The sequence below is a fragment of the Candoia aspera genome, chromosome 14 (assembly GCF_035149785.1).
Source record: "Candoia aspera isolate rCanAsp1 chromosome 14, rCanAsp1.hap2, whole genome shotgun sequence".
Classification (NCBI taxonomy): domain Eukaryota; kingdom Metazoa; phylum Chordata; class Lepidosauria; order Squamata; family Boidae; genus Candoia; species Candoia aspera.
Genome location: NC_086166.1, coordinates 10,727,605 through 10,753,335, shown reverse-complemented (window position 1 = coordinate 10,753,335; position 25,731 = coordinate 10,727,605). Strand labels below are relative to the sequence as shown.

Genomic DNA, 25,731 nt, shown 5'->3' with positions numbered 1-25,731 from the left:
GGGGGCATTTAAAAAAATATTACATTTTATTTCAAAAATTCAACACTCCCCAACTAACTACACACACAAAAACATACAAAAGCAAATTAGCCATAAAAGCAGAAGAACATAATTAATAACAAATGAGTGGGCAAATGAATAGAAATTAATCTGCTTCTGGGCCTCTGGTGGAATTGACCAATCCATGGATGCTTCTCCTGAATTCAGAGGCCTGTTTATTGCAAATGATGTTCAAAAATTCCATGAATGTCATAGGCAGCTTTACATAAATAGCAGCTTACTTTATTCTTTTCCCCATCACATCATAACCCAAACAGCTGGAGTGAAAAAACATTTCTTTCTAGTTTGCAGGAGTCAAGATCATAGAAGCAAACACCCCTTTCCCTGTGTTGGGGGCAGGCCCTTCCCTCAGGTAGTCTCTGCAGGCCATATGTACATCTTAGCTGAGCTAGTAAACACCATCTAACCATTGTTTGCATCATTCTTTTTTTTTTTTTGCTGCTGCTGTTCTGCCAAAGAAATGTTTTAGTTGCTTAGCTAATAATTATGAATATCTGAGTTTGCAATTGACAAGTGCTCTTGACTAATTAAACGCCTACCCTGATCATTGCTGTTTCATTTCCACTAGTCTTTTTAAAAGTATGATTATGCCCTAGTTACAAAGAGGAGTGTGAGCAAATGATAAAAAGGGGAGGGTGGATGGGTAGTCAGGCTTTGTATGAATATAGATGCTAGCTGCAAAGCGAATTAACTATCTCTTGGAGTATGTAATTAGAATCTTTGAAGGATCTTTAAGCTGCCTTTGTAATGAAGGGGCAGATCTGTCCATGTGCAAATCCCATAGTAGCAACTTCCTGTTGTTTTAAGTAAATCCTGTTTTAAGTTCCACAAGGAGCAAGCATTCTTTTATGGTTCATATGTTGCAAGCATCCATTTCCTTATAAAATACAGTCATTATTTAGAAAAATGTGTCCCAAATGGCTATCTGAAATATGGTTTCAGAGTAGATTTGTGTGGGAATATTGATCTAATATTTCATTCTTTTTTATTTTTGCTCATTACTACTCATAATGACTGGGTATTAATACGAAGAAGCATGTACTTCACCATATACGTTTTAAACTTATAAGAATGATCATGCAGTGTATATAGTTGCCTGTTTTGTTTTAAGGATGTTATGATTTTTTTCCACAATTTTGCATGACAAAATGCCTTGAATGTGGTGTTGGTGATAAGATTAGTGTTTACATTTTTCCTCCCTGCAAAAATAAGTCCAGTAACATGTAATAAAAATGTAAATGTAAGTTCTCTTTTCTTCCATCTGCTTTTGTACTGGAACAGCATCTTAATGTAGCTGTGCAGTGCAATACATTGGTGCCCCATCTTTCCTCCAAAAGGTCAAAGCAAAATACACAACTACCAGTTCAAAAACCTTCCTTCCTTCCTTCCTTCCTTCCTTCCTTCCTTCCTTCCTTCCTTCCTTCCTTCCTTCCTTCCTTCCTTCCTTCCTTCCTTCCTTCCTTCCTTCCTTCCTTCCTTCCTTCCTTCCTTCCTTCCTTCCTCTACCATAATAGAATGAGATGATAGAGTAGTCTTAAATATTTGTGAGTGCAGTTAAGCAGTCGTGTTAGTCTCCTGTGGTGATAGCTTTCTGCAGAATAAAATATCAGCGTCAGGCAATGAATTAGTCGTTGTACGCGAGATGGGCAGCAGAGAAATTTGATAAATAAATAAATTAGAACTTACTTGGTAATCATGCCCTCTGCAGCCCGCCAGGTTAGGCATAGTCTACTCCAGGCATGCACAACTCAAAGAGTTGATAAATTAAAAATAATCATGGGCCACAAAGGAATACCTGGCATGCCACTCAGCTGTTCGGCAGCTGGCCACACAGTGGCAACGATGGAGCTGGCGGTGCTGGCGAGGCATTAGGGGGGTTTGGCAGCCTGTCTTTTGAGGTGATGGCAGCAGATTCTTCCTGGCAGTGGCAACATTTGGTGGATTGAGTGGATCTATTGAGTCTTTTAAAAAACCTAGCGGGTCTCACAGGCTTGGCAAGCTCATGTTGGGCGGGCCTGGTCTATTCTGTGCTTAATTCCAGCATGCTGTAGATCTGTTTAATATGATGGGTGTAGCCTCAGCATACGACACACCGTGTGATTTGCAGCAGTAATCAACATCTTCCATGCAGCTTAACCTTCCTTCTGCCTTTCGGTCTTCTTCTGTCCAGATTTCTGGGGTGGCAGCTTCTGTCACGCCTCATGTTTTGGGGCCATCTGCTTGGAGAAGCTGAGTGATCTTGCATCCTCCCTGAGGACCACATTACAATTGCATATTCTTTTCCTTCTCCATCCCATTGCCCATTTTAAATGCACCTTCAGCCCTGTTGGTAATTAGATATGACCGTTGCTGTCTAGTGATAATTAGAACTTCTCTCATACTACCAATATATATATGTATATGTATATGTATATATATTATGATCATGTATTGAGCGATTTAGAAATCAAGCCAGAGTGCTGACTGTATATCATTCACAATGGTTTGTTCTAGGCTTAATGGTTTATATATCCAATTAACTTTTGATCTCCAAAATGCAAGTGGGAATCTTTCCTAGGATCTATAAAGCTTTGTCACTGTTACTGGAATTTGTAGCTTTCTGGCTGTCAGTGCCTTGTAAAAGCCACTCCATCTCAAATAATTACTATATGGGTATGACACACCCTGAGATGTATATTAAAAACAAAGATTGCCACACAATTTCCTGTGAATCAGCCAGTCAGCTGGAAACCCAGATTTACAATGCTGTAATATAAAATGTGAATGCTTACGCTGCATTTATGAACAATATTGTTAGGGGAATACAGTTTCCACTGGCGAAGAGTGGTGCCATTTGATAGATGCATTGCTCAGAATTGGTCCTTTCTGACATAACAATTCTAAAGTAGATCCGAGAAACAGTCATTTGCATACAGCTTCCGTAAACTTCAGCAAGAGCTGTGTCTTTTCTCTGGTAGCTCATGCAAGGCTTTAATTTGCTGATCTTTTCAGCATTCTTATCCAGCTGTATTCTGTTGACATTTCAGTAAGCTGTACTTACGGCCATAGTGTTTCTGTGACCCGTCAGCCATTTTACCTTGTCTTTCCTTCTTGCTTAGCAATACGGACAAGTGATTATATAAGGGCAAAGCTGCCATTGGTACCCCCACTGCAACTAGATAGAGGGGGATGCAAAAATCCCAATGCATTACAGTTATTCTCTGAAGGCTTTGTAGATGAGCTTCTGATGTTTTACACTCTGCCATCTGCAGGTCCCATATTTCCCTCCAGCCTCTGGGGATGGTGAACCTTTTGGACTAATTATCTCTCATATTTCAACAGCAATCTGTCAGTTTTTAAAAGCTAACTAGACCAATGTCTCTTATGTGTGCGCATGAATTTGTGTGCATGTCTGTACGTTTACCTACACTTATACAACATCGTTTTTCTATCCACTTGAATTTTCAAAACCGGCTGATTTTTTTTGTCTCTAGCTTCACGCTTGGTGTTCTTAAATCCATTTAAAATGCTTGCTTAATTATGGGCCCCAGAAAATAATGCTCAGTGGGTGGGGGCGGGGGCAGGAGATGACAAATGTGCTATTTTGTTTTTTAGTGAGCCAGGATAAATTCTTACAATATGTGATGTATAATGATAATGGAGAGGGGGATCTTGTAATAAGTTAGATTCCCCAAATCATAAAATCTTATATAGGATTGATCATGCAGCAAGATGAATTTTGATTTACTTAAAGAAGTCCAGTCTGGGGAAATACAATTTGTGTGGCCACCTACGCTTCTAATATGAATTCTCTAACCTGCCATATCATTTCCTGGCCTAATACTTAACTAGATACCAGGATACAATCAAAATTCTTGCCCCACCCAATAACAGCAAACATGTACAAGTGAATAAGAACAGGATCTCTCCAAAGCTAAGCCTTCCAGCTGCCTGAAGATCGATATTACCCAGTGTCCTGCATTCCACAACAGCCTTTTGGGCTATTCCAAATCATACGCACTCAGTCTTGGAAGGAGCAACCTTTGCAAGACACCAAAGCATCGCATTTAGACAAACTCTTCACATAGGTAAAAAGCACTTTCAAGCCTTGGGAATAATATGTAATGTAGTCCAAGGGAATTGGCTGCGTTAAGCTGTTCTTTATTTCCTTCCAGCTATAAGCTTCTCTGTACACACGGCCTTGTTGAGTCTGAATAACCTTACCTTTATTCTTGGGAAAACAGAATAAACAAATCTCTTGTATCCTGCTTGTGTTTTCCATTCTGGCAAAATCCTTGTCATGAAGCATCCCTTGAGGATGCCTCTTTGAACATGTTCCTCAGAAGCATAACATGAGCTTCCTGTGTGAATGCAGGGTATAAAATAGGTTAGAAACAACCACCTGGTTATTTGCAGTGGATTTTGACCAGACAATGAAAATCTCTTTTGAATAGAGCCCATGGAAGTGATTATTGTCATAAAGGCCACCTAAGCCTACCTGAAAGCTTGTAAAGAACTGAGATGATTAATTGGCCCTGGAAATAATCCTGGGGTTGGCAATTCAATGGATATAATAACTTCCATGGCAACATGGTGCTTTGTATATATGTTCATAGCCTTATGCCTGTATATATTCCCTTTATCTAAGCTGTGTACTGGTAATAATAACGTTTGTGGATGGCTTCTGAAGAGACAATAATAGTAAAATAGTTTCTCTTCATTATAAACCTATCTCATGTGGCGAGTCAGAGCTGGAATGAGCTCTAAACTGAAAACAGATCAGACTGGTTTTCCAGCCTTTGCCAGCATTGCATTTCAGGCTGAGTATGGTCAACATCCTTCATGTTTTTTATAGTGTTTGACTTCCTACCTTGGCTTCCAGGTATAATTGCCATAACAAGTTTTCTAGCCAGCAGACATCTTTTATTTTTACTGCTTTTCATATATACGTAAAGGAAAAAGACATCCCTATGGCTTCCATCATGGCCCTGTTGAAGCAAGCCCTAAAATTTTAGTTCTGTCCTCAGATCCTGGGTGAGAATAGGAGGTAGACCTTTGGTGGGACATTTTGGTTGCTTAATTGATGGTTGTTTTTCTCCAAACTTTTTTGCGGATTATGCGTTCTGTGTTTTTACTGTTGTATTCTGTAAGCAGAATCATGCAGATTGGAGCACCCTTGGAAAAAAAATTGCCAGATTAAAAAAATGAAACATGCAAACGAAAATAAACCTAAATAAATAAATATATAACTCTTGAAATTAATGTATATAATACGAAAAACTCAGGTTTTAAACAACAGATTTAACCTTGACCCACATGGAGTAATATTGATCAGACTTTTCACAGTGTTGATCAAAAGCCAGTTCTCATGTAGAAAGTGAACACCTAACTTCCATCCAAAGATTTAAATCCTAGAGCTTTAATATCTTTCCACCAGAGTAAAACAGTCTTTTTAGCTGTGGTCCATCTGTGGTAAATCTAAATTTCTTCAGTGGATTCCAATTTTTTGGAATATAATTTAACAACACATTCCCATATTTAACCCTTGTTTGTTTTTTTCAGTACCCTATTAACAACTTTATGAATATGAAGTCAAACAGTGGTGTTGTAGAGGAATTGAGTCACTGTCTCTTCTAAAATATGACACTTCCAACATACAAAAGTTAAAACACAACCCTTACTACCCATCTTCTGGGGTGTCCAAAAAGCCCTTTGTTATTATTAATTGTGTCTTAAGACAACAGGATACTAATTTGACATTCCTTAAAATGCTAGCCTACTAGTTTGCTAAAAGAGTATATTCCAACTCTTGGCTCCAAATTACTTGCAGATTTCTCAAATTACTACTTTTCCATTGTACATAGAAAATAACTCTAGATTTAGTCACTTCAAAACCTTTTCCCAGTAACAGTAATAATTTAGGAGCACTGATGTATCATGTCTCAATTGTAAAGTTAGAATATATTTTAAGGAATCCCAGTTCTTTTTGGAAAACATCCAACTAATTAACAATGAGTTGATCCAAAGTACTGATGCCACGTTTTTTTCCCTACGAACACCAGAAGAAAGGTCTATCAGCCATTTTTCAGGCTAGGATTATAATGTCCTTAATGAGGACATTTCTTATGAGAATTGGGATCAGAATTAAGCCCCTTCCCAACATGACTTGTATAGGTTTTGTGGCCTTAAAACAGGAACAGAACTCCTGCCAAGATGTTAAGAGAGGCAGATAAAAACTTGTGCTCATACAGTAATGATTTTTGAGACGAATCACTTAGGTGCTATTTCTCTGAGGTCAAAATACAACCCTAGTCTAGCTGGAATCAGGAAAATTACTCTTTCAATCTTCTGTGAAAGTCATAGTGTAATTGAAAACATAGAGGGCTAACCATCCCATAAGTCCTGTTAATATTTCAATAATCTGTTTAAAATACTGAGCAGCTCTTCTCATAGGCATCGCTCTGTGAGTATATATCAGCCTTGGAGTAACTTTCATTTTTATCACTTTGTCTAAGAGCCCACTTCAATTTCCCTTTTCTGCTATCTTTTTAACACCTATAGGAGGAAATTGCCATGGGCGTGAGATTTCTTTAGGCCGCAGAGCTGAGTCAGGCACACAAACGTTGGTTTTGCCAGATTTAGAACAAGCAAACAATAGTGCAGAGCATACTGCCATTCCCTTCCTGATATGTGGTGAAGGTCGTTAGGCAGGATGGCTTTACCAGGATCTGTCCCATGCCTACTTTTAGGCACAATAGCTAAATAACATATTCTTGTCTAAAGTCAAGATTACTTGAGTTTCGAAAATTGAGTCCTGGAGTTAGAGGAGAGATGAGCAATAAAAAGGGAATTTGGTTTTACACCCCGAGTGGAGTGCTGACATTTGAACATTATTAAAGACTCGATTCTGACCAGATGCACCTTTGATGCATGTCAGCAGAGCTGTTTTTGCATTCTTAAAACTAGATCTAACGGCCCTCTTCAGGTCTGGGTCTAGAATTTTATTTATTTCTTAGATTTCTGTCCTGTCGAGGTAGCATATGTAACACTCCCTCCTTGAATTTTTCTCTCAACATCCTTGTGGGGTAGATTGGGCTGAGAAGGACTAGCCAGCTTAATGAAATCGGGAAAGTTTCTGAGTGTAATGTGTTAGTTGTATACATGCTGTGTTTGCTTAATAGTTAAAAAACAAAACAAAACCTGGTGTTTTCCCACAGAATTGGTGCTTTGTGGTTGGATGGAAGCAGCTTTCCAGGAGTTTATAAGCCTCTGTGCCATACTGCCCTCTAGTGTTGCAGTCAGTTTAAATCTCCCTTATTTGATTAAATGTTAGGTTTTATAAAACGTATTTGAGCAGCCCAGTTCTCCACTTTGGCAACTTGTCTGAACTGGCCTGATGCTTTCAAGCATAAACAGCAGCTGCAATGAAGGTGCTGAAAAGTGTTCCTTTTTTGTAATAGGATTAAAATAGGTACCGTGCGACCTTAAATTTGCAGTAAACGATCCAGTCCCTGATGTAGAAAAACTTCTTTAAGAAGCTACTGTAAAATGAAATAGGACAGCTCCATAGTTCCCTGAGATTTGAGTTCTGAAACTGTTGGTTTTTCCTGCTAGCCCTGTGCAGACTTACCAAAGTGACAAGTCTTGAGTTAGAGGACACTCACACCCTCAGTAGTGTTTCCTGTAGCTGCCAGTTATTGCGATACACAAGGCAAAAGCTAGACATGGTGTTGATGGCATGATCACAGTGCGTGTCTGCAGATTTGAAAAATATAAATAGCTGCAGGTAAGCAATCCAAGATTTTGACCTCATGGGGAAGAGTATCTGCGTTGGCATGATGGAAAACATTGAATTAGTTTCCCTAAAATTAAAGGAGTTGTTGCAGCACGTGGAATGGAATTAGTTATTTTAAAGGATGTTTGATGTTGCAATGAACTTTAGGAAGGCTCTGCTTTGCACGCGTGAATTGGCCCGACAGCTCTTAAAACGTAATTGCATGGATTCTTGTTTTGTGTGTAGTGCTGGTGGCATTCATCACTTCACCTAAGTCCTACACACTGCACCAGTTTTGAGTGTTGAGTTGAAACAACTTCTTCATGGTTAGGTTGTTGTGAAGAAGGTTGTCATGGATTTAATAACGTTGATATCATGGATTTAATAACACAGCTTGGGATTTCTTAGCTCCCTTCTTCTGAATAGCTGTTGGTTTTTTGTGACTTCCTGGGTGGGGGAGAAAAATATTAAAGCTTGCTTTTAGGGGAAATAGTTACTGGATTTTACTGGCAGGCACCAGAAACTCTCCAGAAGTATGGGCTGATTTCTATTAAGCTGAACAACAGTAGCTCATAAGATGGGATGCCCATGGTAGCCTGTACTTATAGAAGATAATTAAGTATGTCCTGTGAGCAGGTCATACTGTATTCTGAGTTATCCTAGTGAGATACTAAAATGGGATTAGAGTTACAAATACGAAAAGTTCAGATTTGAGATCAAAATACTGAAGTTCGCTTTAATGCAAAATTAAGTTACTTGTCCTTTAAATCCTCAAACCTTATGCAGCCCGTGGCTATCTCGGCATGATACAAAGTGCCAGTCAAATCACCAAATCTGTAAAATTTATTTATCCAATTGATATGTTGTTGTTTATTCGTTTAGTCGCTTCCGACTCTTCGTGACTTCATGGACCAGCCCACGCCAGAGCTTCCTGTCGGTCGTCAACATCCCCAGCTCTCCCAGGGACGAGTCCGTCACCTCTAGAATATCATCCATCCATCTTGCCCTTGGTCGGCCCCTCTTCCTTTTGCCTTCCACTCTCCCTAGCATCAGCATCTTCTCCAGGGTGTCCTGTCTTCTCATTATGTGGCCAAAGTATTTCAGTTTTGCCTTTAATATCATTCCCTCAAGTGAGCAGTCTGGCTTTATTTCCTGGAGGATGGACTGGTTTGATCTTCTGGCAGTCCAAGGCACTCTCAGAATTTTCCTCCAACACCACAGTTCAAAAGCATCGATCTTCCTTCGCTCAGCCTTCCTTATGGTCCAGCTCTCGCAGCCATATGTTACTACTGGGAACACCATTGCTTTAACTATGCGGGCCTTTGTTGTCAGTGTGATGTCTCTGCTCTTAACTATTTTATCGAGATTTGTCATTGCTCTTCTCCCAAGGATTAAGCGTCTTCTGATTTCCTGACTGCAGTCAGCATCTGCAGTAATCTTTGCACCTAGGAATACAAAGTCTTTCACTGCTTCTACATTTTCTCCCTCTATTTGCCAGTTATCAATCAAGCTGGTTGCCATAATCTTGGTTTTTTTGAGGTTTAGCTGCAAGCCAGCTTTTGCACTTTCTTCTTTCACCTTCATCATAAGGCTCCTCAGTTCCTCTTCACTTTCAGCCATCAAAGTGGTATCATCTGCATATCTGAGATTGTTAATGTTTCTTCCAGAGATTTTAACTCCAGCCTTGGATTCCTCAAGACCAGCTTGTCGCATGATGTGTTCTGCATACAAGTTGAATAGGTAGGGTGAGAGTATACAGCCCTGCCGTACTCCTTTCCCAATCTTAAACCAGTCCGTTGTTCCGTGGTCTGTTCTTACTGTTGCTACTTGGTCGTTATACAGATTCTTCAGGAGGCAGACAAGATGACTTGGTATCCCCATACCACTAAGAACTTGCCACAATTTGTTATGGTCCACACAGTCAAAGGCTTTAGAATAGTCAATAAAACAGAAATAGATGTTTTTCTGAAACTCCCTGGCTTTTTCCATTATCCAGCGGATATTGGCAATTTGGTCTCTAGTTCCTCTGCCTTTTCTAAACCCAGCCTGTACATCTGGCAATTCTCGCTCCATGAACTGCTGAAGTCTACCTTGCAGGATCTTGAGCATTACCTTACTGGCATGTGAAATGAGTGCCACTGTTCGATAGTTTGAACATTCTTTAGTGTTTCCCTTTTTTGGTATGGGGATATAAGTTGATTTTTTCCAATCTGATGGCCATTCTTGTGTTTTCCAAATTTGCTGGCATATAGCATGCATTACCTTGACAGCATCATCTTGCAAGATTTTGAACAGTTCAGCTGGGATGCCGTCTTCTCCTGCTGCCTTGTTATTAGCAATGCTTCTTAAGGCCCACTCAACCTCACTCTTCAGGATGTCTGGCTCTAGCTCACTGACCACACCGTCAAAGCTATCCCCGATATTGTTATCCTTCCTATACAGGTCTTCTGTATATTCTTGCCACCTTTTCTTGATCTCTTCTTCTTCTGTTAGGTCCTTGCCATCTTTGTTTTTGATCATACCCATTTTGGCCTGGAATTTACCTCCAATGTTTCTAATTTTCTGGAAGAGGTCTCTTGTCCTTCCTATTCTATTGTCTTCTTCCACTTCCGCGCATTGCTTGTTTAAAAATAATTCCTTATCTCTTCTGGCTAACCTCTGGAATTTTGCATTTAATTGGGCATATCTCCCCCTATCGCTGTTGCCTTTTGCTTTCCTTCTTTCTTGGGCTACTTCTAGTGTCTCAGCAGACAGCCATTTTGCCTTCTTGGTTTTCTCTTTCTTTGGGATGTATTTTGTTGCCGCCTCCTGAACAATGTTGCGAACTTCTCTCCAGAGTTCTTCCGGGACCCTATCTACTAAGTCCAGTCCCTTAAATCTATTCTTCACCTCCACTGCATATTCCTTAGGAATATTCGTGAGCTCATATCTAGCTGATCTGTGGGTCTTCCCTAATCTCTTTAGTCTGATCCTAAATTGTGCAAGAAGAAGTTCATGGTCTGAACTACAGTCAGCTCCAGGCCTAGTTTTTACCGACTGTACAGATGTCCGCCACCTTTGGCTGCAAAGGATGTAATCAATCTGATTTCGGTGTTGTCCATCTGGTGAAGTCCATGTGTAAAGCCGTCTCTTAGGTTGTTGGAAGAGAGTGTTTGTTATGCAGAGTGAATTGTCTTGGCAAAATTCTATCAGCCTATGTCCTGCTTCGTTTTGTTCTCCCAGGCCATACTTACCTGTAATTCGAGGTGTCATTTGACTGCCCACCTTAGCATTCCAGTCTCCTGTGATGAAAATAACATCTCTTTTAGGCGTGTTGTCCAGTAGGTGCTGCAGATCCTCATAGAACTGCTCTACTTCAGCTTCTTCAGCATTTGTGGTTGGGGCGTATATTTGGATCACTGTGATGTTAGATGGCTTGCCCTGAATTCGAATTGAGATCATTCTGTCGTTTTTGGGGTTGTATCCAAGCACTGCTTTAGCCACTTTACTATTAATTATGAAGGCTACTCCATTTCTTCTGTGGTCCTCTTGTCCACAGTAGTAGATCTGGTGGTCATTTGATGTGAAGTGGCCCATTCCAGTCCATTTCAGTTCACTGACGCCCAGAATGTCTATCTTTAATCTTGACATCTCACCAATAACTACATCCAATTTGCCCTGGCTCATAGATCTTACATTCCAGGTTCCAATGGTGTGTTGATCCTTAGAACATCGGATTCGCCGTTCACCACCAGCACCGTCGGCCGCTAACCGTCCTTTCGGCTTTGAGCTAGCTGCGTCATCACGACTGGGGCTAGTTGAGCTCATCCTCTGTTCCTCCCCAGTAGCATTTTGACCATCTTCCGACCTGGGGGTCTCATCTTCCGATGGTATACCGACATATCTCTGGTTGTACTGATCCATTTAGTTTTCACGGCAAGAATACTGGGGTGGGTTGCCATTACCTTCCCCAGGGATCGCATTTAGTCTGACCTCTCTGTCATGACCTTCCCGTCTTGGGTGGCCCTTCACGGTTTAGCTCATGGCATCATTGAGGTGCTCAAGCTCCAGCACCACAACAAGGTAACGATCCTTTGCGGAGGATTGACTGAATTGATATGACTGAATGAATGAATTATTAAAATGTTTAAACTCTCAAAAGAAATCGTTCTTGATCTCCTGGAAGGCAGAACATGATGCGTCCCATTGAACTATGAGCCAATTAACAAAATATTGAAACCTTCCAGTAAAGATAGTTTGTTTACTGGTACTTGTTGTACTAAGTACTCTACAGGTTCAATGTTGGGAGGGGCAGAGAGAGAGGTGGCCAGTCGAAACCCTATCAGTACGATGTGAAGGTCTCTAAAATTGCTGATACTGCTCTGTGGCAGGGCACTGGAAGTTTTGTTTTACTGCTGATGCTTCATTCCCGTTTTATTAAGTATTTGGGTATACATGGTAGTAGTAAACTTTAGCTCCTTGACCTAGTATCTGATAAACACCTGGAAATGCTATTAAGGTTGTCCCAGCAATGACATGCATTGCTTTGATGAATTGGATGCTAATTTTTGAAGATCTGGCAGAAGCTGGAAGTGTTACCGGTGGAAATGTAGACTTCCCGCATGCATAGCTCCAATGCAAATACCGTTTTTGGATGCATGCTGTAAAATCGGTTTTCCAATCTGAGGCCCATATGCCAGGAATATACTGAGAGAGGTTATTGGTGAACGGGAACGGTCCCCTGTGCAAGCACCAAGTCACGTCTGACCCTTTGGGGGGATGCCGCTTTCGTGATGCTTTCTTGGCAGGCTATAGAGCGGGGTGCTTTGCCATGGCCTTCTTACCACTGCTTTATCCAGAAACTGAGATCTTAGTTTTGGCCTCTCCAGAATGGGAAGGCTGAAACGCACTATATTTAGCATGAAAAGTTCCCCATCTTATAAAGCAGACCTATTCCATACGCTGCTACTCCAAATACGTACACAGAGATAAGATGTAACCCTTGTACTGTATGAAATATAGTGCTGTAATAGAATGTGACTAGCAGATCTAGGTCAGACTTGCAAAGATAACAGATTGTTTCCCTCTTCCTCCCATCTAACTTGGTTTTATAGATATTCAAAGAATTTGCCTTGATCCCTTTCACTTCCAAATTGTGAAGAAGGAAAAGATAATCCATCTGTTACCTGTCCATAATAGCTAGTAACATCATGGAGCATAACTACCTGTAATTGAAAAAACCTACATATTTTTTCCTTATTTATCCTTCCATTCCATTTTTTTCTCCTGGGCAATATTTTCGGTAGTAAGTTTCTCAAGATAGGGACCTTTTTTCTTACATATTGAAGTACTGTCTCACTGATAACACTGTGGTAATAAATATGCCCATATGCCATTATTTATGTAACCGTATTTCCGCTCTTTTCATTGCAGGAATTGATTACAAAACCACAACAATTCTGTTAGATGGCAGAAGGGTCAAACTGGAGCTCTGGTGAGTCTGCGTCGCTGAATTTTTTCAAAATAGTGGAAAACCTGAGCAGAGAATCTGAACTCATTAAGATAGCTTGCAACCTTAGCTTATAAGGTTATTAAAATCTGTTTTAATTATTTGAGGTTAGTTGAAAATGCCATATTTCATGCAAAGTAATGTTTGTGTAGCTTGTGAAGTAGCTTATGTTGAATCTCCTCTCCAGCATTATTATTTATTTATATTTATTTATATTTCAAATTTAGTCACCACCCATCTCACTCAGAGCAATTCATGATGAACGATATCCTACAAGAAAGCAAGATTTTGCTGAAAGTTGCGAAAGCTAGCCAACAGGTTTATAATCTAAACAGGAGGAGGAAAAGTTAACAAGGGAAGAAATACTGAGTCTCTCTCTGGTTTTTAAACATAGATGTCAAAATGAAAGTGGCAGCCATGGCTTGGAGGGCCGTTGCACAAATCCATTCTGTGTCATGAATACGGATGGTGAGCAGGAGGAGGCCCCTATCCAGGGGGGAAAACGCGTAGTTTAGAGACTTTGAGCTGCCATTCAAAGAAACCCAGAACAGACCTGCCTTGAGTTTTGGGGTTTAGCTGTCTGGGTTTTCCCACGCTTCTTCAGTTTGGTAGGATTTTCTGTCTACTTTAGCAGTTAAATAAAACACTAGAGACTTTCTCCTCGTCTCGGCATGGTCTTTGCTTAAGCCTGGGCATCTGTGCCAATGCGTCCTTTCCTGCATCGGGAGGTCTTACGGTCACTCATGCCTCGGTCACCTCTTGTCTGGATTACTGTAGTTTGGTCTATATGAGGCTGCCCTTGAAGGCAGTTCATCCAGAATGCAGCAGCACATGTAGTTATGTGTGCACCTTAGTACGCCCATGTAACACCTCTATTCCAGGTGCAATTCAAATGTCTGGTTATCACTTTTAAAGCCTCCCATGGCACAGGGCTGGGTTATTTGCTCCAATCATCTCTGCCCAATTGATGAGTGTGAGCAAGATGAACATGCGTTGGGTCCCATGACCTAAACAACGTCTTCTTAAGGGACGCAGAGACATGTTTTCTCTCACTGCGCCTGCTCTGTGGAATAGCATTCTCCCCAAGATCTAGACAGCCCCAGACAACCCACCTGCTTTCTATAAAGCCTTAAAGACCTGCTTTATCTCTCTGGTGTTGGATCAGGAAGAGCCAGTTTGGGGTAGTGGTTAAGGCACTCGGCTAGAAACTGGGAGACCATGAGTTCTGTTCCCGCCTTAGGCACAAAGCCAGCTGGGTGACCTTGGGCCAGTCCCTCTCTCTCAGCCCTAGGAAGGAGGCAATGGCAAACCACTTCCAAAATCTTGCCGAGAAAACTGCAAGGACATTATTGTCGTTGTCATTATTGAGGGCCAGTTCAGTGTAAAGCAGTGTTTCTCAACCTTGACCGCTTTGCTGGCTGGGGAATTTTGGGAGCTGAAGCCCACGCATCTTCAAGCGGCCAAGGTTGAGAAACACCGGTGTAGAGCTTAAGGCACTGGGAGACCCTGAGTTCTAGTCCTGCCTTAGGCACAAAGCCAGCTGTGGGGTTTGGGGGCAGTTATTCTCTCTCAGCCCCAGGAAGAAGAAGGCAAGGGCCAACCACTTCCAAAATCTTGCCAAGAAAACTGCATGGACTTGTCCAGGCAGTCTCCGAGAATCGGACACGATTGAATGGATTAAAAAAAAAAAATTGGATCGGGAGCGTTAGTGTTCCTATCTGATAGGATTGTTTCTGTAAGTTGAACTGCCTTGTTGGAATTTCCTGTACAAGTTTTATTATAGTTCATATTTTATGATAATTTATGGGGGGAGTCGCTCTGAGAGAGCAGTTATATAAGCTTGTTAAGTGCCCTGTTTGGGCCATTTTTTTCCAATGCTAAAAATCTATCCCTTTGATCTGGGGTTCCTTAAATTTCTATTCTGAGAGAATTATCCACAAGGCTCTAGCTTCTAGTTAATGCCTGTTCTGAGAATATTGATTTTGGATCATTATCACCGTAGGCATAATCTCTTGCATGAGCGGGTCGGAGAGCCTTTGGAAGTCTTTGTTCCACGTTTCTGACATGCAAAGGGTACTTCCCAGCTAACCTTAACTGCCACCATTGAAATGACCTTTTTCCAGGTTTATATGATGCTGCTTATGCCAAGGAGAAGACTCTTTCTAGGAAACATTTGCTGAAATATATCCTTGTAGGTTACATAATAATGAGAACTGATTGAATAAGCGTGGTGGTTCCTCTGGTTTCGTGGGACAGAAAATCTGATTGCCAAGAAACCTGATATAGGAAATTGGGCTAATGAGCCTTCCAGCTGCTTGTTAGGGGCCCCTCCCGGATCGTGAAAAGCCCAGCATGATTCAAAGCACCGGGACAACTGAATCTGACCTCTGCTTGCATTGCAGTAGACACTTGCTATGTTCCACACAGCACTCCCCGTAACATCAGAGATGTCTGGTGATGCCCCTTGGTGCGCTCTACTATTTAGGTAAATTCAAAGGCATGACGTAAACATCTCTGCATGCATGGAGGCAGCTGGTATCCTTAATGCACCCTGGGTCTGTTTACTACAGAACACGTTGTCCTCCTAAACACCGTTGTAACAACCACGTGGCGTATTCTTGATCCCTGCAGTCGACCTTGATTGCTGGACCCCAAAATTTTCTCTTCTAGAAGAAGCAGATTTGTTTTTATAACTTACACAATAAAGCCCTGAGCACTTTCTGTACTGTTGGAACCTCCCTTCTGACATAGGAGGAGGAGGAAGAGGAAGAGGGGAAGAAAAACGACTTGCTTGGCCAAAGCGTTAAGACAGTGAAGGATAAGTCTTGACTTCTCTAGTCCAGTGTTTTTCAACCGTGGCCGCTTTAAGACGTGTGAACTTCAACTCCCAGAATTCCCCAGCCAGCATGCTGGCTGGAGAATTCTGGGAGTTGAAGTCTAAACTTCTTAAAGTGGCCATGGTTGAGAAACCCTGCTCTAGTCTAATAGCAAAATGAAGTAGGGCTTGGAGATTCTGAGGATCATTTCTGACAGAGTTGAAAAGTATTGCCAGTAAGAATAGATGTGGGAGCAATAATCTGCGTTAGTAAATGACAGGTTAGTGAGCTGAAAGCTGGTTTAGCGTGGATGACCAGGTAAAATGTTAAAGCCCTCTGCCCTCCCGAATCAGGTCGGATATTTTTTACACACATTCCCTGTACTTGGGTATCATATATGGAGAAGGTACAATGCATATTAGTGCATTGTAAAATATTCTCGAGTATTACAAAAGAAAAGAAATATTTGTTAATTCAGCATACAACCCTTGGATAATGACAGTGTCTGGAGCAAAAGACAAGAGAAGCAAGAACAAGTTTCTTACAGATATGGGTTGTCTTTTCTTACCCCCCCTCCCCAATCCTGACACCTCTGCCTATGAAGCCCCCACCCCACCCACCCCCTTGGGCAGGGATATGGCTTTGCAACTTTCAGGAGCTTTAAAAAATGCTCAAATTTATTTGTTTGTTGGTTTGTTTTTCAAATTTCTATCACTGCCCATCTCTCCCGAAAAGGGGACTCTTTTATGTACTAGTGTTAGCCAGTCAGCGACCAAATGTATGGATATGCACCTGCCTCACTTCCTACGGTGAGGTGAGGAAAATGGGACATTTCAAAGCTTCTGTGCTTTTGATTTCCCCCCCCCCCCTCTATTCCAGGGACACATCTGGCCAAGGGAGGTTCTGTACTATTTTTCGATCCTACTCCAGAGGAGCCCAGGTGAGTCCCACTAGCAATATTAAATTCTGCTGCTTTTTTTCCCAGCACAGACTTGTGCCTGAAGAAAAATGCTTCTTGCAATCATTGCTTAGGAGCTTCTTGATACCTGGGATTGTATGGGAAAGAGTGAGGAAACGGAGATTGCTCTTTTGGGATGGTCCTCAAAATGCCTTAGCTTGGGGTAAAAGAGATAACTTGGTGCCCTCTGAATGTTTCGGACGACTGCTTCTAACTGTGATGTAATCTGAGGTCTGCGTTGATTGAGTGGGCTTTGAAGAAGCAGGATAGAAAGAGTATTGATGTTTTTGAATGTTGGGGTTAGAGAAGACTCTTGAGAATACCATGGATAGCCAAAAAAACAAACCAATGAGTCATAGAACAAATCAACCCAGAGTTCTCACTTGAGGCACAAATGACCAGGCTCAAATTATCCTAGTTTAGACATGTTGTGCAAAGACCTAGCTCTCTGGAGAAGGCTCCAATGCTGGGAAAGGTGGAAGGAAAGAGAAGAAGAGGACAACCAGCAGCAAGGTGGAGGGACTCAATTACAGTGGCGATGGGTATACCATTGGGAGACCTCAAGGACCAGGTTAGGGACAGATCCTCCTGGAAAGCAGTGGACACCAACTTGGTGGCTCATAATCAATCAGTTGGAATGAGAGTCTTGTGATAATCATTTCTGCTTCCCTTAAATGGTTTCTTCCCTGTTCAGCTTAAATTCTGACAACTGGTCTTTCTGTGGGCTCTTGATGTCCAAAAATATATAGTGTGAACTTTTAGATTACTTTCAGTATAGAAGCAGTCTGATTCATTTTGTTTTGAGCATGTGGCAATAATTTTCTGAAATATTTTAATTTGTTCTTGTTTTATTAAGTAGTCTTTTTTTCATTCATAGTAACAAGTTTCACACCCATATTGATAAATCTCAGGAATCCACTTCACAGAATAGTTGTGACTTGTAACCAGGAGACATGGGAGGTACCACAGGGCTCCGTGCACGAGATTTCTCAACTCAGATGATCCGATTTTCTCCTTGTGAGCAAAATATCTAATACGAAATGCTTATGGAGAACAAGCAAAATGAAGGTGCAGCTGTCCATTCCTGCTGCTCCTTTGCAAACTTGCAACATTCCTGGACTATGTAGGGCATGTATTTGTTTCACATCAGGAAAGGTGTGCAGTTACACAGTCGTACTAAGTAAAATTGGCCATATATTCTTAGATCTATTAAGAATTCTGAATGTTAACTAATAACAAGACTCAACTTCCCCTTCCTTCTCACTTTCAGTTCAAAGTTTACAGCTAGTGTTGGTCAAAACTCTTCAGATAAGAAGGGTTTAACCTCGTGCTTTTTACCTGTAGAGGACAGTGTCATTTAATCAGATTATTCTTCCCAGTAAAATATGATTTGGAAATCAAGTGCTTGAATTCAACTCTGTGTTTCTACTGGTTTGGTCTTCTAGCCAAATCATTCACTATAATCAGTTATAGTGAGTGCAGACTAGGGATGAATTCCTTGAGAATGGATACATGGGTCCCAGCAGAATCATAGAAGTGCAGATGAGATGTCCATGGGCTGACAGCATACAGCTGGGGTTACTATTCCCCATGCTGTTCCTGCCAGACTATTTTGAATCTTTCTTTTCGTAGGAAGCTATTGAATGTGCCCGAATCTGCAAGCTCAGGATTTGTGGTCACCATCTTTGGCAAACTGGCTCCTGGTCAAAGCCAGGGTGTGCTACTAATGTGTGTGGGAAAACTTCTCTGTACCTTGAGGTGCTTTTGCATTCAATTGCCTGAGCTTGCCAGGCAGCAAAGTGGGCTTTTAAGCCATGCCTTTGCAGAAGGCAGCATTTGGGTGATTTTCTCTGAGCTCAGAAGCTAAGCAAGCTTGGTTAGTACTTGGATGGGAAACCACCAGGTGGTGTTCTGGAAGAATGCAATGGCAAATCACTTTCACGTTATTTTAAAAAAAGAAACAAATTGCATGAAAATGTCCATGAAGTCACCAGGGTTTCAACTTCACTAGAAGGAGTTGTTACTTTACCTTCTTAAGTCATTAGTCAGCCCAAACATGCTGCAAGCTGTCACTTGCTGTGATTCTACCTGTACGGCAGGCTGGCTCCTTACATGCTAGAAAGCTCAAAAACAGCTTTCTGCATCATCCATCCATCCATCCATCCATCCATCTATCATATTTCTTTATTGTCCATCTTGTACTGCGACGACTCTGGGCTGCATTAGCAGTTTGTTTGTTTGATTTCTATAGCCGCCCATCTCAGCAAGTGACTCAGTTGCTTTCTTGCATAGCACAGTTATTCCGCCACTAGAAGAAACCGCCACAGTGACATGGCACGGGAGTCGAGGGGGTGACAGCCTCAGTTCCTGCAAAAAACATTTTGACACTGAGAAGCCATTGGCAGGGCAAACCTCGTGTGTGCAAATTGCGAGGTTTGTTAACTCAGCACATCGGTGCTGAATGGTTTCTGTGAAGTGCCACACATACGTGCTCAAAATCCGTCTTGGCCCTCTTCATTGCAGGCAGCCCCGAGGGGCGGAATGCGCCGTTCCCCACAGATTTCCATTCTGCCCTCGGCCTTGATAAAAACATGGCTGAATTTAAATAGAAGGTTTGGGACCAAGTCATTCAAACTAATTGAGCCAGAGATTCCCATCTCTGCTACAGTGCAATTCTCCCCCCCCCCCCCCCGATATTTCTACAGCATCTTACTTGCTCTGCACAGAAGACGTTTTTCCCTGGGTTTTAGCGCCGTCATAAGTCCGAACCATTGCTAAACAAATGGTTGTTGAGTGAGGACTGCCTATATTTTTATTATTGGTCTTGGACCATAAATAAAATGAACTTTTCGATAGGCAGAGGTGGGGACTCCTACTCCATGTGTCTTTGCTTCAAAAACTTTTCCAGGAAGCTCTGTAGCTGTACTATGCTTCAGTGCGATAGGAAAGTGGCATTTTGGCAGAATACCCTTGCAGCGCACAGCCTCCGCTGGCTTTTCTTTAACGTGAAAGTTATTAGCTGAGTGTTTTGTTCCACCCAGGGCATCCTCTTGGTTTATGACATCACCAATCGCTGGTCTTTTGATGGAATAGACAGATGGATCAAGGAAATTGATGAGGTAAGCATGGCAGAGATTATTATGGGGTCTGCCATTATGGTCCTAGGCTTTTGAAAACTCCTCTAGATGTACTCAGGTTGATCTGACCTTCATACAATCACGCAGTTCCCTTTTGAGGTCAGCAGCGTTATGCAAAGTCTGAAAAAGGTGAAAGAAATAGTCAGCTAAGTAAAGGAAAGGCATGTGAGAAGAAAAAAGAAAAGCTAACCCAGTTTGCACCTGCCTCGTTAACTGTATCCAGATCTTTCTGCAGTTGCAAATGATCGCAGCTTCCATCATCTCCATGCACTTCTTCATATATACACCGTATGAAGCTCATGTTCCAGTTAAATTATCTAGCTAAGTGCTGTGGCTAAACCTGCCACAAACTGAATGGTTTCTGTTGTACAAGCTGACACTAGAATAAAAAGGAGATCTAACCTTAGCAGTAATGCAGCTTTTCCAAAGTGGGCATTTTTTAAAAGATTTTTTTATCTCTCCTTTATTATTTTTATGAATAACTCAAGGTGGGGAACATCCCTAATACTCCTTCTGCCTCCTATTTTCCCCACAACAACAACCCCCTGCGGTGAGTTGGGCTGAGAGGTAGTGACTGGCCCAAGGTCACCCGGCCGGCTTTCATGCCTAAGGTGGGACTAGAACTCACAGCCTCCTGGTTTCTAGTCTGTGCCTTAACCACTAGGTCTTCTCTTAACCACTAGACTTAACCACTAGACCTTCTCTTGGCTAGGAAGCAGTTACAGTTCTTGCTTCAGACATCAGGGGCGGTCTTCCTTGGTGGCTGCTCTGAAGACCAAGTTTTCATTGAAGGGACTGAGTTATCATTGAAAGGACCATCAGTATCTGAGTTGGTGCTGGAGTTAAAACCTTCCAATCCACACATTAATAAAAAAAAAACCTTGTCATATTTTGAAGGCTCTGTTGCTATCCATTTCCTAATGCCCAAGTGGCAGAGCCACCATTTTGGTAAGCCCAAACCACAGTCTGAAATGTTGCAATCTGGACCTGGTTCATCCCCACCGTGTGCAATAACCCACATACCTGCCCGGCCTTAACATGTAACGATGTTAGTAGTTCTTTTGAGAACAGGGTGTGTGGTAAGAAACTACGGTCAGTCATGGGAGTTATCTTAAATACAAGCTCGTACAACTTGGTCTCCTTTTCTTGATCAAGCAATCCAGCAGGGTATTAAACTTGGGCCATATCCGGGCAACAGCCTCTGTGCTCTTCTTAAAGACAGATGGAGTCGCTCCAACAAGGCAATAACGAAATACATAAAATAAGTAATAAAAGAATGCATAGGAACCCACATTAATCCCTGTTAGCTTAGCAAAGCAGGAAGGCACTGAATTTAAGACTTTTATGTCACTGGAGCTGCATAGAGCCGCTGGATGGGTACGATGGGCTGCCAAATTTACGACTGAAGCTTGGGTGGCATGTGAGCACAAATGTCCGCACCATTATTCTGTGTCTCCTTCAAGCATGCCCCTGGGGTGCCCCGTATCTTGGTTGGCAACCGCCTCCACCTGGCCTTCAAGCGGCAGGTGCCCACGGAGCAAGCCCGATCCTACGCAGAGAAGAATTGCATGACCTTCTTTGAAGTCAGCCCGTTGTGCAACTTCAACGTGATTGAGTCCTTCACCGAGTTGTCCCGCATTGTGCTGATGAGACACGGCATGGAGAAGATCTGGAGGCCCAACAGAGGTGAGTGAGCTTAATCCACCCCCTCTCCCTTGTGCAGAGGACCCCGTGATCCATCCCTTATCCAAGATGTTGGGATCAGGAGATGCAGTCTTGTCATGATTGAGTTTGGACCACAGAGCTTGCCACATCAGAAGTGTGAACTCTGTTCTGAAACGACTGTGACTTAATTTGTTGAAAGTTTGCTCCTGCTAGAACACTGTAGGAATAATTATTATTAATAAGAGAGGAAAAGTTTTTTTTTCTCTTCTCGCTATTGAAGTTAAGCACAGGCTCTATATTCTGTGTGCTCTAATGAGTAGGTCTCTTAACTTCCAACCTAATCAGGCCCTCCTTATCTTGCTTTCTTGAATAGAAAATTGTGTATTCAGAATTGTGTATGGCCTTAGTTCTCCTGTGCCCTTCCCATGTGCCCTTGGAGCAGAGTAGGCTCGTTAATTTAGCTGCAGAAACGGGCTTAACTCATTCTTAATCCTTTGTCAAGAACTGAATTAAGAGACTGCGGTGAATGATAACGTCCTTTGTGAAAAGATCTGTCCTGGGAGATTTCAAATTATTCAAGAGATTAAGGCCATAAAATGGCTGGCCCTTGGTGATCGTTCAGCCCCCTTGATTTTTGCGGACGCTCTTGGCAAGAGGTACCACGAGCCACTGCCTTGTATTGGTCCTCCGGGCCAGATAACAGTAGTGGTCAGGAGGGCTGTCTTTCTTCTTCCTCTGAGGTGCAACTCATCTTTTGACCGGAAGATGGCACAGCCTAATTTCTGTGCAGGACACGAGTCCCTTGGCCACAGGGAGTCTCTTCACAAACACCCCCTTTCCAGAAGTTGCAGTGTTCTCTTCAGTCCTCTGTTTAGAGGCATGCAGGCCAAAATAGGAATTGAAAAATGGGGGCCTTTTATGGTCTCCACTAGGAGAGGGGCTGCTAGTTTGCTGCTTATGTGTAGATCCAGGAACATCGATGTAGAGGGGGAATAGAAGAGGAAGGGGAGGTGTGCTATTTATCTCTGCGTGACAGTAGTAATTTGGCTTCAGTTGGTGGTTCTCTTTAGCCTGTCTTGGAGTGAGGCATTAGTTACTAGCATAAAGCCTGCCTGCCTAGAATCCTTGCCTGAGCATCACCTCTCGTCTAACAACCACCTCAGAACAGACATCCCATCTCCAAAGAAAGAGGCCAGCCTCGTGAAGCAGGCGCTGGGTTCTTGAGTCGACCAGACAGTGCAAGGCCTTAGCTTCTCACGGGCATGAGCCCCTTCTGCTCGTAGGGCCTGGTCCAGCTGCTGGGAAGAGGTCAGAGTTCAGAACTGTTTGCTCGGGGTTGCCAGAGCACGTCCGCTTGCCCAGCCGGAACGCATTCCCTGCCGAGGCCCACCGTGTGTCTGCGCACCTCTAGACTAGGCTGGTCCTCTCACATTCAGCCTTCAGCCAGGGAAGCCCTCCTCCCATTTCAATTGCCACCTCCCGGGAATCGATATGCAGTGGGCTTTCTCCACTTGGCCAGCCCGCTAGTAAGTCATTAGCACGTCTGCAGCGGCCCTCAAAACTCTGCGGGGGCAGAAGAGTTTGGGAGGATGTTGAGATTCGTTTCCAGCTCTGAAGGTCCCGTGTACAGGTCGCTCCTTCTCAGTTCCCAGTCTGTGATATGATGTGAACGAAAGCAGTTTGTGGGCTGAAATGTGCCACATGAGATGGGTAGGCATATAGCCATAGAAAGAGCCTGAGTAGAGAGGCAGAGCTGGGGGGGAAGAAAAATCAAATTCAGAGCTGCTTTTCAGTCTAGCATTTTAACTTAGCCTATCTGAAAATCAAGTTTCTAATGCTCTGGATTAGTGTCTCCCAATCTCAGCAACTTTAAGATGTGTGGACTTTAACTCCCAGAATTCCCCAGCCAGCATTGCTGGGCTTAAAACAGAATAAAAAACCAATGAGATACAGTCTTTGTGTAGTTTAATCTGCCTGCCCATTTTAAAATGCTTTCAAGTGACTTGCCATGTGAAGCAGCCAGCCTGGTGTAGTGGTTAAAGCGCTGAACTAGGAACCAGGAGACCACGAGTTCCAGTCCTCCCTTAGCTGTAAAAGCCAGCTGGGTGACTTTGGCCAGTCCCTCTCTCTCCGAACCCACCTTCCAGGGTTGTTGTTGTGGGGAAAACAGGAGGCAAGAGCATGAGGTATGTGCACCACCTTGAGCTGACCAAAATAAAGGTGGGGAAAAAAATAAATAATAAATACAATACACTAAATGAACAAAAACATAAAAGCAGGGAGGATTAACAATGAAATACAGTGATACGAACAGAATTAAAACTAAAAATACCAGGGATATTTCTTGAAAAGGAGGAAGGGCAGGGACCTTCGGAAGCCGTCGTTCAAACCAACAGTGGGATAACTTCTCCGAGGAGCAGTTGAAAAGGAAAGGGAGTGACCGGAAGTAAGGAGAGATGAAGGGCAAATGGCCAGAAAATTTGTCGAATGCAGCCATAACCTCAACTCCTGAGTTGATTTGGGATGAAAAAGCTTGGCTTGGCTTGGCCGTCTCATCTGTCTGTTCACTGATGGTCATTTAAAAATGAAACGATCCCCTGAAAATGTATATCCTTGACTCCTTGTATCCACCCTTCAGGGATGAGATCTCCTTCCTTAGCCTTCCAAATCTGTAACCTTCCTTTCCTCTTTCCACCCCACCCCCCAGTATTCAGCCTCCAGGACCTCTGCTGCCGGGCCATTGTTTCCTGCACGCCGGTCCACCTGATCGACAAGCTGCCCCTCCCTGTCACCATCAAGAGCCACCTGAAGTCGTTCTCCATGGCCAACGGCATGAACGCCGTGATGATGCACGGCCGCTCATACTCCGTGGCCAGCGGCGGAGGGGGCAGTGGCAGCAAGGGCAACAGCCTGAAGCGCTCCAAGTCCATCCGCCCGCCGCAGAGCCCGCCGCAGAACTGCTCCCGGAACAACTGCAAGATATCTTAGCGGGAGGGGGGGTCTCCTCCAGCCGCATGCACCTGCACCTGCTCGCTGATGTACAGATGTTTACACACACGTCACCCATTCCTCTGTCACCTCGACGGCCACATGCCTACCGCATCAGCTGCGGGTTTGCGGCCTGCCCGGCGTGGCGGGACCCCAGGCGGAAGGACAAGGCGCACCGAGCTAGCTTTCCCAGAATGCAATAGGTGTTCCCCTTCCCTGGCAGGAAGGACAGCTGCCTCCAGGGCATGAGTCTTTCTTCTACCTTTTTTGTGGGGGGGTGTTGTTGATATAGAGAATGGGGGCTGCCATGTCAATCCTTGGGTTTCCAAGGGGATTGCTGGTGCTACATGGAAAAAAAAAACACATAAATGGGAACCCAGTTGGACAAATTTGACCCAGACGGAGTCCTACCTTGGCTGGACAAAGACTATGGCTGCCTGGGGCTCTTAGAAAGCAGGCCACTTGACGTCTTTTTGCTTTATTTATAAAGAAATTAGCTCACTATGTAAAAGCCGCCAGCCATCCCCCACTCTGCACCTCCAGTCTGTTTTTTTAAGCCAAGGCTGTGGAGGGGAGGGAAGCAGCCTTCTCCCCGCCTTGTAAATAGAAGCACTGAGCCTTGAATTCTGGGGCTAACTGAAGCCGGAGGGGGGCTGGCCAGGGTCAGGAGGTGAAATGATCTAACACTCTTGAGAATTGTTAAGAGTCGATGGGATGCTCTTGAGATCCTTCCTTCCTTCCTTCCTTCCTTCCTTCCTTCCTTCCTCCCTCCCTCCCTCCCTCCCTCCCTCCCTCCCTCCTTCCTTCCTTCCTTCCTTCCTTTTTAAATATTTGGAAGGAGGGGGGATTTTCCTTTCCTTTCCTTT

General features: G+C 43.1%; 1 protein-coding gene across 1 annotated transcript in view; it reads left to right on the top strand.

Moving 5' to 3' along the window:
* RAB40C (RAB40C, member RAS oncogene family) overlaps positions 1-25,399 on the top strand; it is a 37,986-nt gene extending 12,587 nt beyond the window's left edge. Inside the window, exons 3-7 of the mRNA XM_063314854.1 lie at positions 13,226-13,286; positions 16,997-17,057; positions 20,117-20,194; positions 21,676-21,898; positions 24,585-25,399. Coding sequence (XP_063170924.1) covers positions 13,226-13,286; positions 16,997-17,057; positions 20,117-20,194; positions 21,676-21,898; positions 24,585-24,865 — 704 coding nt within the window. The 3' untranslated portion in view covers positions 24,866-25,399. The remainder of the gene's footprint in view (positions 1-13,225; positions 13,287-16,996; positions 17,058-20,116; positions 20,195-21,675; positions 21,899-24,584) is intronic.
* The last annotated feature ends 332 nt before the right edge of the window (positions 25,400-25,731 follow it).